General features: G+C 36.2%; 1 protein-coding gene across 18 annotated transcripts in view; it reads left to right on the top strand.

Moving 5' to 3' along the window:
• NFIB (nuclear factor I B) overlaps positions 1-14,394 on the top strand; it is a 436,272-nt gene that overhangs the window by 395,339 nt on the left and 26,539 nt on the right. For 6 of the 18 annotated variants that reach the window (XM_072841371.1, XM_072841378.1, XM_072841375.1 and 3 more), the window contains exons 8-10: positions 3,095-3,279; positions 7,369-7,534; positions 10,621-10,703. In XM_072841371.1, the coding sequence (XP_072697472.1) occupies positions 3,095-3,279; positions 7,369-7,534; positions 10,621-10,703 (434 nt within the window). The remainder of the gene's footprint in view (positions 1-3,094; positions 3,280-7,368; positions 7,535-10,620; positions 10,704-14,394) is intronic. The other 12 variants (XM_072841381.1, XM_072841387.1, XM_072841386.1 and 9 more) reach the window with 3 other exon arrangements.

Raw genomic sequence — 14,394 nt, 5'->3', positions numbered from 1 at the left:
TTTTTCAAACAAATTGAATCTGGCTTTTAAACCTTTATTCAAAGGATATAACTTCAGTTATAAAAAAAATTCTTAGCTTTGGTCTCTAAGTGTATGTTATAGTAAAAAAAAAATGCATGGCCCTTATTGCTACTACCAAGAAAATTATTTAATTAAGAAAATAATATATAAATCAATGTGTTATAAAATTCTTACATTTATATTGTTTGTACTGCTAAGATACGTCAAAAAAATCTGTAATTATTTCACAGATCTGTAATGTTGACTATTTTAGCAAAATTAACTTAGCAATCAAATCATTAATTTATTATGACAAAATATTCTTATCTCTGACATTTGGAAAAAATTAAATAGTACACTTTTATAGAATAAACCATGAAAAACCTAGATAAGCCTTCCACCTTGGTCCTTCACCAGATATTTACTCAGTATGTAATGTATTAGGGCCTATGGTAGGCATGGCACCTTGGTCATGAGAGACAGTTTCTGTCTGTAAAGAGCTAATGTGACAGCATGGAGACAAGAGTACCACATCATCTAGGCATGAAATCTGAACAGGAGCAGACACTTGGAAAAGGATTAGATGCCTGGAAGAGATGTGTTCTTAAAATTTAAAGAGTGAATTTGCCACAAGAAAGAAGAAAAAGCCAAGAGGAAGGTTGTTCCAGACAAAGTGAACAGCCTGTATCTGTGTCAGAGAGGTCACTGTGGCAAGGAACTGCCTTGTATCTAGGGATCCACAAATATCTCAATGTGGCCTGGAAAGAGAGTGGCCAGATATAAAGCCCAAGAAGTGAGCCAGGGAGGGTTTCCTACAGCACTTGAGGACTGTACAAACCTGTGAAGTTGTTGGGCTTTCATTCTGGAAGTGGTAGGGAGCCATGGAAAGATTTTTAGCAACAAAGTTACATCCTTGAGATGCTATTTTACAAAATTCATTCATGTAAGACTATAAAGGCTGTTTTGGAAGGAGTGAGACTGGAGGAAAGACAATGAAGAAGGCTTTGCAATAATGTAGGCAGGAAATACACATACATACATGTATGCATGTGTGAATTCTTTCATGAACAAGGGAAAAGTTTTCTGCCTTGTATTTTGCTTCTCCTTTTTCTGATGACTAGAATGAATTTTATTGATACAAGGTAGCCATTTTTACTTTCAGTTGAAATATTACATTCTTCTTAGCTTATATCAGGCCAGCTACAGCTTCTGTGAGCACAGTACAAGGTAGCCTAGAGCCTGAGGCCTGATTTGATATGTGCCAGTTCCATTGAACAAAGATGTCTCTGAAACTACTGGTGCCACCTTGATCTCAAAGCCCAGGGGGCCCAAGATGGAACTGCATATGTATCTTTCAAGGGCTTGTGCACAGATGCGGGTGAAGACCATGGTCAAGGGTTTGTGCACAGATGCAGGTGAAGACCATGGTTAAATTGAGCTGAGATTAAGTGCACTTCAACACCAAGTAAAAAAGATTTAACTTGGGTGTTTGCATTTCCTTAAATTATACTTCCAGATGTATGTTCTTCTTCAACAGAGTAGTATGTCAAAAAGGAGTTTCGTTTAAAGAAATATTTGTTCTCTGAAATGCGTCCCTTTGTTGGAGGATTTGCGTACTTCAGTGTGGAAAGATTACATGAGGCACTTCTTTAAATTGTACTTTCTGGTGCCTTACCCCTGGAGGGTCTCAGCCAGTAGGTCTGTGGTTAGGCCTTGGAATCTGCATTGTAACAACAATCCAGAGGATTCCGAGTGGCCCGGACATTCAGGAAGCAACTTGTGACCATAAAATTGAATTTATGATTCTTTGCTGATACACATTCTTAATTTCTCATATTTTCTGAAGAAAGCTTTCTTTGGAGAAGATAAATAATATCCCTTTAAAAGCATATATATATATATATATATATATATATATATATATATATATATATATTTGTACATAATTACAAAGTTGGAGATAAGTTAGTCCAGATCATTTTCATTAATATGTCATGGAAAGAATTTATTTTGCATATTGTTTGCTAAGTTGTCTCATAAAACACTAAACATTTATCATATGTAATTTCCTATGATTTGGATCAAAATATTAAATGGAAATAGACATTTAATCTTCACTTCTACATATACTCTTTGGTACTCTTAAATTGTACTTAGTGTGGTTATTTTCCTCAACATTATAGAGATAATGATCATGCAATTATATTCTTTCCCCATTTTTCAAACTTAAGAATTATATTTCAAAAACTAAACAATAAATTATGGTCATACTGATGTTGAAAAATTACAATACAATTAAACATTGTCTACATTGCATATGTTTTATATATAATTTCCCTTTGTGATTTATTGGTAAGTTAATATGCCTATATGAAAGTTTAAATTCACATTTCTGTGGGTTTTATTCTTGATCTTATCTTAACAACATCTTTTAAGCTACGTGTAATAAAAGTTAGAGTAGAAGAAAAATAGTTACAGAATAGAGCTCTTTTGGTTTTGGAAAGGAACATTTTCATTAGGAAAAAGAGTTCCCAGGCGCTGTGTTCAAATGTTCATGAGCATTTATACAAAGATCAGGTAATTATTCAGCACATTATTGTATACTAGTTATTGGCTTCCCTTTTAACCAACCACCCGCTAGGATGTATAGGGAAAATATTTATTTAAAATTGGACTATGCTTCTGTTTTGAATTTCGGCAGAGCATCTGTGGGTGCCCCTGCCCTTTAATTAATGTGCAAGTTGGTCTGGACTTAAGACACAAAGACTTTCTGATCAAAGATTGTATTCTGATGGGAAATAACTCTGCTTAAAGAAATGTTTTATGAAATATTGGCTTAACCTATAAAAGAGAAACTTCCTTTGTCTCAGCATTCATGGATCTAGAAAACCAGATCATTAGTTCCCCAGAGTGGGGTTAGGTCTGTGTGTTCTCACTGCCAGCGTGGACAATAGAGTGCTGCGGGAAAATAGGGGCAGGTCACAGGGAAGCAGTGAGGAGCTGTCAGGGTGACAGCCTCATGTGGCTCTAGGGGGCGGGACGGAGCAGTGGGCTCCACACCTGATGTCATTCTCCCCTTTTCTGTCCTGTGCAGTCATCTCGACTCGAACTCCACCTCCACCCTCACCGCTGCCATTTCCAACACAAGCTATTCTTCCTCCAGCCCCGTCGAGCTACTTTTCTCATCCAACAATCAGATATCCTCCCCACCTGAATCCTCAGGATACTCTGAAGAACTATGTACCTTCTTATGACCCATCCAGTCCGCAAACCAGCCAGGTAAAAACAAGAGAGAAAATAAGATTAGAGCCTAAGGGAGATGGACAGGTCTGACTCTAGAACACGAAGCTCATTCAGACAGTATGTCTGGCAAAACCTCAAGCTTTTGAAATCCATCTTCAGGAAGTTTCTTGGTGACTCAATAAGTTTTTATTTAAAGGTAGCTGAATGACAGGTAGGAAATGTATTGCCCCAAAGGGGCGCATTTGTGAGGATGTCTGTTTTGATGCTTTTGAATTTTTATTGATTGAAAAGAAAGTCTATGCAGAAAGTACATTGACAAAAAAAAGCTCTGAGCTGGAGTTCACACCTCTGAAATACCTGGTTTAACATAGGAGCAAGGTATGCGCTAAAATAAACACACACAAAAGAACTTACAGTTGTATTTTTAGACCAACTAGTAGGTATTAAAATAAGCTTTGGTAATGTAAACATTTTCAGTGTTTGATGACTACTTGACTATTCTTTGCACAGACATGACTACATTTAATAATGAGTGACATTACCAGAAGTGTCTTTCTTTTTTTCTTTCTTTCTCTCTCTCTTTTTAAACATTGTGTAGTGGTTTTAGGGACTTTTATTGTGTAAATATAGTGACTCATGTACCTTTCTCACTCCTTAAACATGTGGCTTCTTCTATGGAGAGGTCACTTCATAGGGATTCATATAAGAGGAAAATCGTTGTCATATAGATAGTCTTTGTGCCAAAGCTGGCACAAATTATAATATCCAGAATCTGTAATGTAGTTCTGATCTTAAGTCTGGTATTTGGCATTGCTGCTTCAGCTTCAAGATTCCTGTCCACTCCTTATCATACCTTTAAATGCTCTGAGAGATTGTCATAAACATTGTCATTAATGCTGTTCAGTTACTAAAATGCCAGTGAATAGTATGTACATATTAGTTTAGAATTAACAAGGAAAAGATCTGAAAAAATCATATTTGGTGATAATTGTTAAAATGAAGCAAAATAGTCTTTTTTGAATGTTTTATTTTGAATAACAACATAGCCAGCACCATTTGGGTTACTTAAAAAGTTACCTGTACTTTTAGTTCTATTGACTAATAATACTAAACTAAATACACCATTTTTGAGTTGTGAATTTGTAGTTTAACCATTTATATTTTAGAAGAAAATGTCCAAATGGTATAGCCTTTTAATGACTATAATAAGAACTACTAAGTAAAGCAGTGGGATCTTAACGTATCAGTTTAGAAATAAAATTTGCTGTCAGATCGTGGATTCAAGAGTCTCAGTTCCATAGAGCATTTTGCTAGACTCAGCTGGGAACAGTGCACACAAGGTCTGATTTTAATTTGTGTAGAATTTCCATGAATAACAAAGTCTAATTAAGACATCCATTAAAAGTCCTTAACGTTAATTCAGTGTGGAAAATCTTAGAGTTCCATTGGATTTTTTTTTTAACTGATGTCTTAATTAGGCACTGTTAGGGGAAAAATTATGCAAATTAAAATCAGGCCCTTAGTGTTACGCATTTCTTTAATTATTCAGTGCTTGTTTTAGGTATATTTCCATTTCTTTATAAGTTAAGAGGGCATATTAGGTGATAATCTGCCTATATTGTTCTGTTTTTCTCCCTATTTTTAAGGTAAAGATCCAGCTTCTAAGAGAAGCATCTTACTTTCATCTCAATTAAAAAAAAAAAAAATCCCCTCTCAGGATTTTGTATAATAGGAGCAATGTACTATATAGGGTAATCTTTTCCTAATGCCATTCAACTTCATCTTCAGATAAAATGTCTTTCTTTACATATCTATGGTATGAAGGTTCATCTAACAGCCTTAAGAGAGAAGCTTTTACAGTAGAGCTTCGTCTGTTTGAATCAGTAGAAGATCCAAAAGGAATAACTCTCCCCATTCTTCTGACCCTGAATTCCAGATAAGTTGCCTGTATTGGCTTGGGACCTCTTTGTCAGTTTTAGTCTTTTTAAATGAGAGAAATGTCTGTTGGCTCATGTTGATTCCATTCCAATGTCTATTGGAGACTTGCAGAGCTTGCAGAATGGATGAGGTAATAGATTCTGTGGCAGAATTTTCTTGACATTATTGCCATTCTTCTTCTATCCCGTGTTCTCAGGTAGGTCCTATTGAACCATTTTGGTGAACACAGTATACCGAATGTACCACCAATGATATAATGAGATCTTTCTTTTTTTTTTTTTTTTTTTTTTTTTTTTTTTTTTTATAATGAGATCTTTCTTGAGGAAGATATGTAAAACAGTCTTGTACAATGTTCAGATAACCAGAAGCTGATGGTCTGCTTTAGAAAAAACTACTTTTTCCCCTTGAAAGGAAATGCGTCTTTCTAGTAAACCGCAGAATTGTTTTTATGGGCACATCATATATGCTTTGATTTTTAACTCCAACTCAAAACCAATTAATTTGCATTTCAGAAGAGGACTCTTAATACTTACCTTTTAGCTTTAAAAATGGGGGAAAAAATAAGCACTTGTTCACCTGTAGTCCACTATTCCTTCCCAGATATCCTCCAGCCCTGAATCGATTTTGATTGTTAAGTCTAGCAACTGAGATGCCTCATCCTCCCTACAGCAATTCGGAGATTAATTGCATTGCTGGTGCACCAATTAGAGTGAGACAGTCATGCTATTCAGTGGATTATTTTAAATAAAATTAGTTTAAAGATATAACTCTCTCATAGGTTTCCGTAGGGGGAAACTCTGGTCAATTTTCCTGACATAAAGTTAAATACTTCAAATTACTCATGATGAATAGTCAGGATATTCAAGAAGTCCATTTTCTTTATAGAATAAATAATATGGCCTCTGAGGAACCCAACCAAAGTTTAGTTCATGTCTGTAAGTTACAGTATTTAAGTGTTATTAGCTGTTCATATTTTTGTCTAAAGAAATATCTCCTGGTAATTTATGTGCAGGTATTTAGATAAATATGCTGCTTCATTGCATTCTTTGCCTTTAACAGTGCTGATTATAAAGGCTAAATATTTGTGGGGAATACTCTTGTGGCAAATTGTTATGTACACCAAACAGTGGAGAATTTCAACATGAGTGTAATCAAGAATAGCACTCTCTGTCTAGAAAAATACATTCCAGTTTTTTTTTTTTTCAAACTGTGTACCCTTAGGATTTTGTCTCCTACCACAGATACTATTTTCATACCCGGGTCTAAAACTCAGATATTAATATCTTTTCTATCATTGCCCAGGGGATTTTCTCAGTTGATTCCCACAAATGTCAACAATAATGTTTTGTGTAACTCTCCATGCCCAGCAGTGGAGGAGTAACTTAAGGAACAAAGTATATTTGATTGCCCTCTGCTTTACTTCAGCACATTTTAATTGACTTTGGAAATCTTTTATTTGTAGCTGTAAGGTCAGACCTAGCCCATCATTGTATATCATTGTGTGGGTCTGAAATTTTAAATGCTTTAAATATCATTCTATCTGCTCCTATTAGTAAAGCATCAAAAGTTAAGTGGAAATCCTAGAATCTAAACTGCTTGATGTGTGTGTCCAGGTGTCCCTGTGTGTCACAGAGAGCTAGAGTTTCTGAACGCAGAGGATGAGCCTTGACCGTAAATGATGGAAACTATTGAGTTTAATGGGTTTGATCTCCTGGATATCCTTGTCATCTTTGTGTGTCAGTGATAGCATCATTAGGTGAAATTTGTGTTCTGAAAGCCAGAACTGACTCATTGCAGAAAACGAAGAGCAGAGGAGAAGGAGGCATGGTTCACATTCTCACTAGCTCAGGAAAGATTTACATTGTTGTCTTGGGCTCACCATGTAAGTCTCCACTTGAGTCTTCTGTGCTTCCGAACCAAAGGACCAGTTTTGCCCAGCTCTCAGGGCTGTTGTAAAGATGAATTCACCTATATAAAGTGTTTTGAAGGTGAAGACTTTCTATTAAATGCTGCTGCTTCTTTTTACTACTAACCATTGATTGGTCTCCATGACTCAGACTTGTGTGGGCCTGTGGCAGTCCCAGCAAGTACACAGGGTTCACACAGCCAGGTGGGCTGAACGGAGCTATTGGGCTAGACGACTGCCTTTTGGATTGTTTCACCCGGCATTCTGTTTTTGTTTTGTAGCCTAACAGCAGTGGTCAAGTGGTAGGGAAAGTGCCTGGCCATTTCACACCTGTCTTGGCACCCTCTCCCCATCCCAGTGCAGTGCGACCTGTGACCCTGACCATGACAGATACTAAACCCATCACTACATCCACTGAAGGTGAGGCAGCTTCACCTACAGCAACCAGTAAGTATTTCTGTAGGAAATGAGAAATGGCCATCAAAGGCACCATTGGATATCTGATCCAAGGTGGAACACAAGGCAACTTTTCAGACCAGATGGAGATTTCTCATTTATGTGGAACTAGCAGGCATGTATGTGGCCTGGCTGTGACAAGCTCTCTCTTATCAAATTTCAGTCTCAACATCATATTTGAAAAGGGAGAAGCTTATTTGTTTGAATAAACAGCTCTAATAAGAATAAGTCATGCCTGCTTGTTCAAGGTATACATCGAAAATACACCGAATAACATGACGCAGTATACGAGGTTTCTGTGTCACCCAGACAGACCATCGATCATTGTTACTTATTGGAGCATTCCTATAGGAGTCAATTCCCTTCACAAGGCAGACTAAATCAGTGCCTCTGTAAGATAATTGCACACTTACAGTGCTGTAGGGTATGTCATTGCAAAAAACAGTTACAGGATGTTAGATGTGGATGAGAATATGCCAAAGCTGAGTATTAGGCACATGTAAGCTTCCTGCACTTTCATTGTCTGTGACTTCTTTTTCTTTTCTTTTTTTTGCTTATCATGGTACATCAGGTACTACGCTTTTTAACATGGTCATAACATTTTAAATGTCAGATTTAGCCAGTGAACTTACATAGTGAACTTACATACAATAAACCAATGATTGCTTTGCTTCATCACACAGAATACTCGTAAATACACAAAAAATTATTACATGGTTTTTCAATTGGCTTCATCCAAACTACTGGCTTCCTAGAACTGGAGCTGGTAAAGTGGAGTGGATAAAAATCTAGTCAGGAGGAATTAGCATGCTCCTCACCAATTATGCATTATATATCTGAAATTCAAAGATTCCATTTTCTTTCCTAGAGCAAAAAAAATTGGCATGCTCTGGAAATTTCTAAGTGAAATTACAGAGACACCACTGACTTGCTCTTTCTCAGGCTTTGGAGAGATGCTTTCCTTTTTTTTTTTTTTTTTTTTTTGGTGGCTTCTGAAAACCTGGGAAGGAACACTGCAAGCAGAATGTACGGTACCATGAGTGTACAGTGAATTCAACATTTCTTTCTCAAAATTCTTGAGGCCCCATAGCCTAATCAGTCCCTGTAGGCTTATAATTCCCATCAATAATCATTAATGTTTGTAACTGATCTGTTGGTAGAGTGTCTAGTGAACACTTCCCTGAATGCACAGATAGATGAAATCCAGTCAAGGAAGACTAAAAACTCTTTTGTTCTAAAGGTTTGCTATGTACACTATAGCCACTAAATTTCAAAAGTGGATGTGTTAGCATCTTTGAGTAAAGTCCGCAATTTAAATAAAGGCAAATAGAAAATAAAGATTTTTTATTTAAAGTATTTGAAAGACTATCCCAGCATAAATGGTCTAAACCAAGTTCTAGAAACTTCAGGTACCTACTCTTCTAGTGACATTAATAGATGACCTTCAGGGGAAGATCAGACCCAAACAATCACAGCTCACTATGGGAGTGCTGTCAGCCTGCTTGCTAATGAATTGTTCTAATACTCACCTATAGGCTGGTCAGAAAAAGCATCTGATTTGATTAGTAAAGTTATAAAATATTCAGAAGAAATATCTTGGTTGTATAAAGACAGCTGTATCAGTCCATTTTCCACTCCTGCATAAAAGAAATACAGTGAGTTGTTTTTCCTATAAACAAACTTGTAGCTCCAGCTCCCAAGACAACACTGATAATGAGAAATTGGTCATTGAACTGATAAGTCAATAAAATTAAAGAAAACACACATAGACCAAGGTAGTCTCTTTCTCATGGCTGGAAAGAGAAAATACCACAAACTTTTTGCTCTATAAGGTTGAGGCTCTTCTCCAGCTGTCTGTGCTGTGCATTGCTTTCCAGAGGCCTAGAGAATGGGGGCCACTGGCTGCTATGGATGCCCTTAGAGGGGCCCTTTATTCAAGAGTAAGTAATGCTGAATTGTGAGCATCTTCACTGTTTTAAAAAGTTGCCTCCATGGATCTAGTTCTGCAATCCTTTGAATAAACAGGGCAGAATTAATATATTCTGTTTGAAAAAAAAGGCTTTTAAAAATTAATGTCTGGATTTCTCAGTAATCTGATAGTGTTAAACCAAACGTTTTAGCTTCCTTCAGACCTATAGATATAATATGAATGGTGAAAATGTAGTTCTTCTGTTTGTTCCAACACAGAGCAATGGGATTGCTTTAGTGCTGGGAACTTCTTTCCTTGTGAAAACAAACAAATCATAAGGAATAGGTTTTCTTTGGAAAATTCACTGTGTACCAAAAAAGCACCTCTACAAAAAGTGCTTTTAAGGTGAGACTAAATAACTTAAGGAATATTCACCATATGTACTTACCACCTGGTGGCAGAGTATTTAAAAGGTGCCATCATCACTCCTTCTCTTGACCAATAAGAAGAAACTGACTTTTTGTGCTTATGGAAAAGAAAGAATTTTTTTCAGAAATACCTCTATCAAACTTAAGTTCATTTTCACACTGAATAAAATACTGACCTAATTCACTCAATATGATATAATAAATATAGGCTTCTCCTTCATGTTAGTAATACTGGATTTTTCTCCTTAGTAAGACATGTTTCATTCTATATCATCAAGCACATCTGCTTAAATCCCACTCATTACAAGCTTTCACTTTTTCCCAATAGACTTTCAATCTGCTTTTACATTTAGAATCACAGACCATCATTGATTATTCCATTATTAGACAGCTAGTATCTGGTGAAACAGTTCAAGTAGGAAAAGGACCCTTCTGTTTAGCCAGTTCTCGGTACTCCTGCAAGAGTATAACTGGAGCAAGTAAGTGTGAGATGCCCACACCAAAGGATGGGATGTGGTTTACTGGACAAATTTTTGGGGAGGGGGATAAACTAGGTGATTTGAGGTCAACTGCCATTTCTTTTATATCACTTGGTGTTCACTCAGACAAAAGACTAGAAAAATAAAGACACTTTTTTTTTTTATTGCAAGTCCCACTTCTCTGGGTTTCTTTTACATGGACAGGGTGTTCATTCTGATAGTTCACAATTTTTATCTTTGTTTTTGTTCTTCCTTAATCAGCCTACACAGCCTCAGGCACATCTCAAGCCAATCGATATGTGGGACTAAGCCCAAGAGACCCATCCTTCCTACATCAGCAACAGGTGGGCAAGTTTCACCCAGGTGTGACGGTGTAGCACGCTTTCGCATTGGTGCTCTCTCCATGCTGCCTCTGATCTGGACTCAGAATGGGGCTCCCGGGGCTTCTGGGAAAGAAACTGATCATTACATTTTCCAGAATATTTTCTCATTTATCTTTTGTTTCTTGCCTCTCTAAACAGGGTTTCTCAAATTGGCTCAAGACCTTTTCCATCTCTGTGGCCTGTATCGATAACATCCATGAGTAACAGAGTCTTGGCCAGGATATTTTTCTCCATCTTATTGGCTATTGAGAACTTACTAGCCTTTAGCTTCCCAAGACAAAAACTGAAAACTGATCTAAAAGCCCATCAGAGGAGAAGCAGTACACAATTTGTGTTTTTGAGCTCTTTCATATTTTCCAGATGTTTTACTCCTCATTTTGGACTTTCAGTCCAAGAGGATGAGTTATGAAGCTAAAATCTTGGGCGACACATCATTCCTGTTTTAATAGGTTTAAATTGGTTTACTGATTTCAGATGTGATAAAACACTTTTTTTTGTTCTGCTTTCTTACATCATTTATGTTTCAAGTAGCATTTTAAATTTCACATCTCATTAATGCTGTAAATTTAATGCAAATGAAGTGTTTACCCAAACTGTGAAAATATACAGCCAGGATTAATGGTGGCTTATAAACAAATTAGCCACAGTCAAAGGCATGGAACATACCAATACAGAAATCCCACGATTCTAGTTACAGGATGACAGAAATAATTCCAAACGCTTTCAAATTTAAATATATTTTATGGTGCATATGTTTGCTGCTCTCAAGTTCTGATAGCAGAGCAGTTTGAAATTAACTGTGCAAGATATTAAATAGGGGAAAATAGGCCATCATGAATAAGAAGGAGCTGTGTAAACTTGCTCTTCATTCATAAACTATATATGCCTATGTCTGTGTTTTTACATAGCAGGTACTCCTGCCTGCTGCTTTTGTTCTGGACCTGCCCACCTGGCTGGTGCCTGTTGTATCTCTCTTAGCTGTGCTTCGTGCCAAATTCCCAAGTCCTGCCCAGTTGTAGACCAAGGTAGCAGACTGCATGTATCAAAGGTCACCCCATGCAGAGTTCAGAGAAAATCATAAAGATAATAGCTTATTCAAGATACTTGACGTTGCGCCAGATTTTTAAAAAGCAATACAAAAGAGTGAGAACTAACTGAAAACATCTGTACACAGTTACGAAAATACCAAATAATAATTAGTGGCTTTGCCAGCCATTGGCTTATCAACATAATTCTCTGGAATGCTACTTTTTCACCTCTAAAATTGCTATAATATGAAATGTGTTATAATTACTATAATATGGTTCTATTTGACAAATGTATATGTTCACTGTGTTTTTTAAAAACATATGTAAGATTTATAGTTTTAGAGACTTGTTCTTTTAAAAATCATTCCACATATTTTCAGAAATATTTTTATCATGGGGTTTGCATTACACTTTATGACACATCTCTACTTTCCAGTTAATTTTTAATTCAGAGAAACACTCCTCCATTATTTAAACCTTTGCCCCAAACACATTTAGATTATGCCCAGTTCCACGTATTTAGAAGTAGTCTTCCCATCCCCCTGTGCTAACCTATGGCAACTTTAATTTTTTGTTTTGTTTTGTTTATTCCTTATGACTAACATTAGAGGCTCAGGAAATTATCAGTAAAGTTCATCATGTAGAAGTTACTTCTTTCACATGTCCAAGGGTAAATCAAGAAAACTTAGCAAGCATTAGAAAAGTGTGAGTCTTAATATAGATGGAGTTCTGAGCACATTTTAATTGAAACAAATATATATATATGAGTTCTGGAAGTACAAACTTTTCTTATCAAAGACCACCACTTCTTAGTTAAGTGGGCAATGTCAAATGAAGACCTCTTACAATATAAATAAGATTTGTTTGGTCGAATGCGGTTGATATTTATGGACTATACAATGCATATTGAGCCTTGGAAGAAAAAAGCTGTAGAAGCTTTACAGCTAAAAATGTAATGTTCAATTCTATTGAGAATTGGTATTTACCAAGCAGACAGATAATTTGCCCTATATATAACAGAAGACTTAGTGCTACTTTTTGAAATGAAGAAGCTCAATGTGCCACATTTATACTGAGCCATATTTTTGAGGCATGCAGAAGATGCAAGTACATGCATCTCATACTATACATGAATATTATTGAAGGTTCCAGTTAAAAGATTATTTTATGCCTTTAAATTTTAAAAGAACCACTGAGCTAAAGTTTTAGGCTTAACTATCCAGGAACAGAGGGACAGAAATAGTTTAAGTGACTTCAGTGGAGTAAAGGTTATGCTTTCCCACAGCAGAAATGAGATTGATTTACTGTGTCCTTTCATTACTTTACAAAGATTTAAAAGAGACCACTCTTGTAACAGCAGGTTCTAAATGCATTTGGTTTAAAGCACTCAGTGATGAATGAAAAGAAAAATCAAGGGGTACATGAAATAAAGGTAATCAATCATTTTATATTAGCTAGGAGAAATTCAAAATTAGAAAGGCAATGGATTTAGTCTGAGAGAGTTCTTTTAAACATTCCCCATAGCCTTTAATATACATGACCCCTTAAGAATAAATATTGTCACCAGGTACATTCTTCAGTTTATTGGCGGCTGCTTTATAAAGATTTATCCTTTTAGGTTATGAAAAGTATTGATGTGCACTGTGCAGTGCTATTTTTTCTCAGAAAAGAACTTTAATATACCCTACATAAATTAGGGTTAACGATAAATTTAAAATTGTTGAATAATTCTGACTATCTTATAAATAATCTTTCCAGAAGATGACAATAAAGCAGACCCTTCAATATAGTCATTTCTAATACACGAGGACACTGTCCTTCTTCTTTTGAGATGGCAAAAATTAAAATTAACCCTATACTCCACTTGTAAGAGTAATACATCCATATTGGCAAATTTGAATACTAAAAGTGCATGCTGTTATGTTAACTTGGCACACATACAGCTGTTATTAGTAAGTATACATCTCCATGGTCCTTATAATAGTTATTACTGATTATTATTGGTCACTGACTTGAAATTCTGACACAAGAATTTCACCTGGTCACTGAAAATATGATACCTCCTTTGAATCTAAAAAAGAAAAAAAAACCCATAATCATGAAGAATAATTCAAAAAGATTCACCTAAACCAGTTGATAACTTGCCATTAAAAACAGTCCTAATTGGTCCTAATAATCAGCTCATACTGGCTGATCAGGACTTGAAATTTTTCCTTTGGCCCCTAACACAGTCTTATGTGTTGTGTAGTTCAAGGTCTGGAACTAGACTGTCTGTGCAGGATGACTGGCTTAGTTAATGCGTTCACTATTGGCTTGGGGAGTTCTTAAAAGCAGACATCAGCTGGAGCTCCATTCTTCTTTAACTTTTCTATTGGAAGGTGGTGTGGTGGCTTGAGGAACTCCTGGTCCTGCTTTGGCAAGCTAAACTCTGTAGTCTCTCCTGATCAGTGTCTTTCTGTGATTCAGAACTTTTTCAGAAGTGTCAAGGACCTCCTCTCTGACTTAACCTCACAGAAGTTTAGCAAAATGCAGTGTTTTCATTTCCTCGTACTGTGTGCGCAAACTGCACATTCACTGTGACAGGCAAGGAGGAACCCACATATCCTAAGTTTTGTCTCTAAGAA

The sequence above is a fragment of the Canis lupus genome, chromosome 10 (assembly GCF_048164855.1).
Source record: "Canis lupus baileyi chromosome 10, mCanLup2.hap1, whole genome shotgun sequence".
Taxonomy (NCBI): Eukaryota; Metazoa; Chordata; class Mammalia; order Carnivora; family Canidae; genus Canis; species Canis lupus.
Note: the sequence above shows the minus strand (reverse complement) of the source record. Positions and strands in the feature narration are given on the sequence as shown.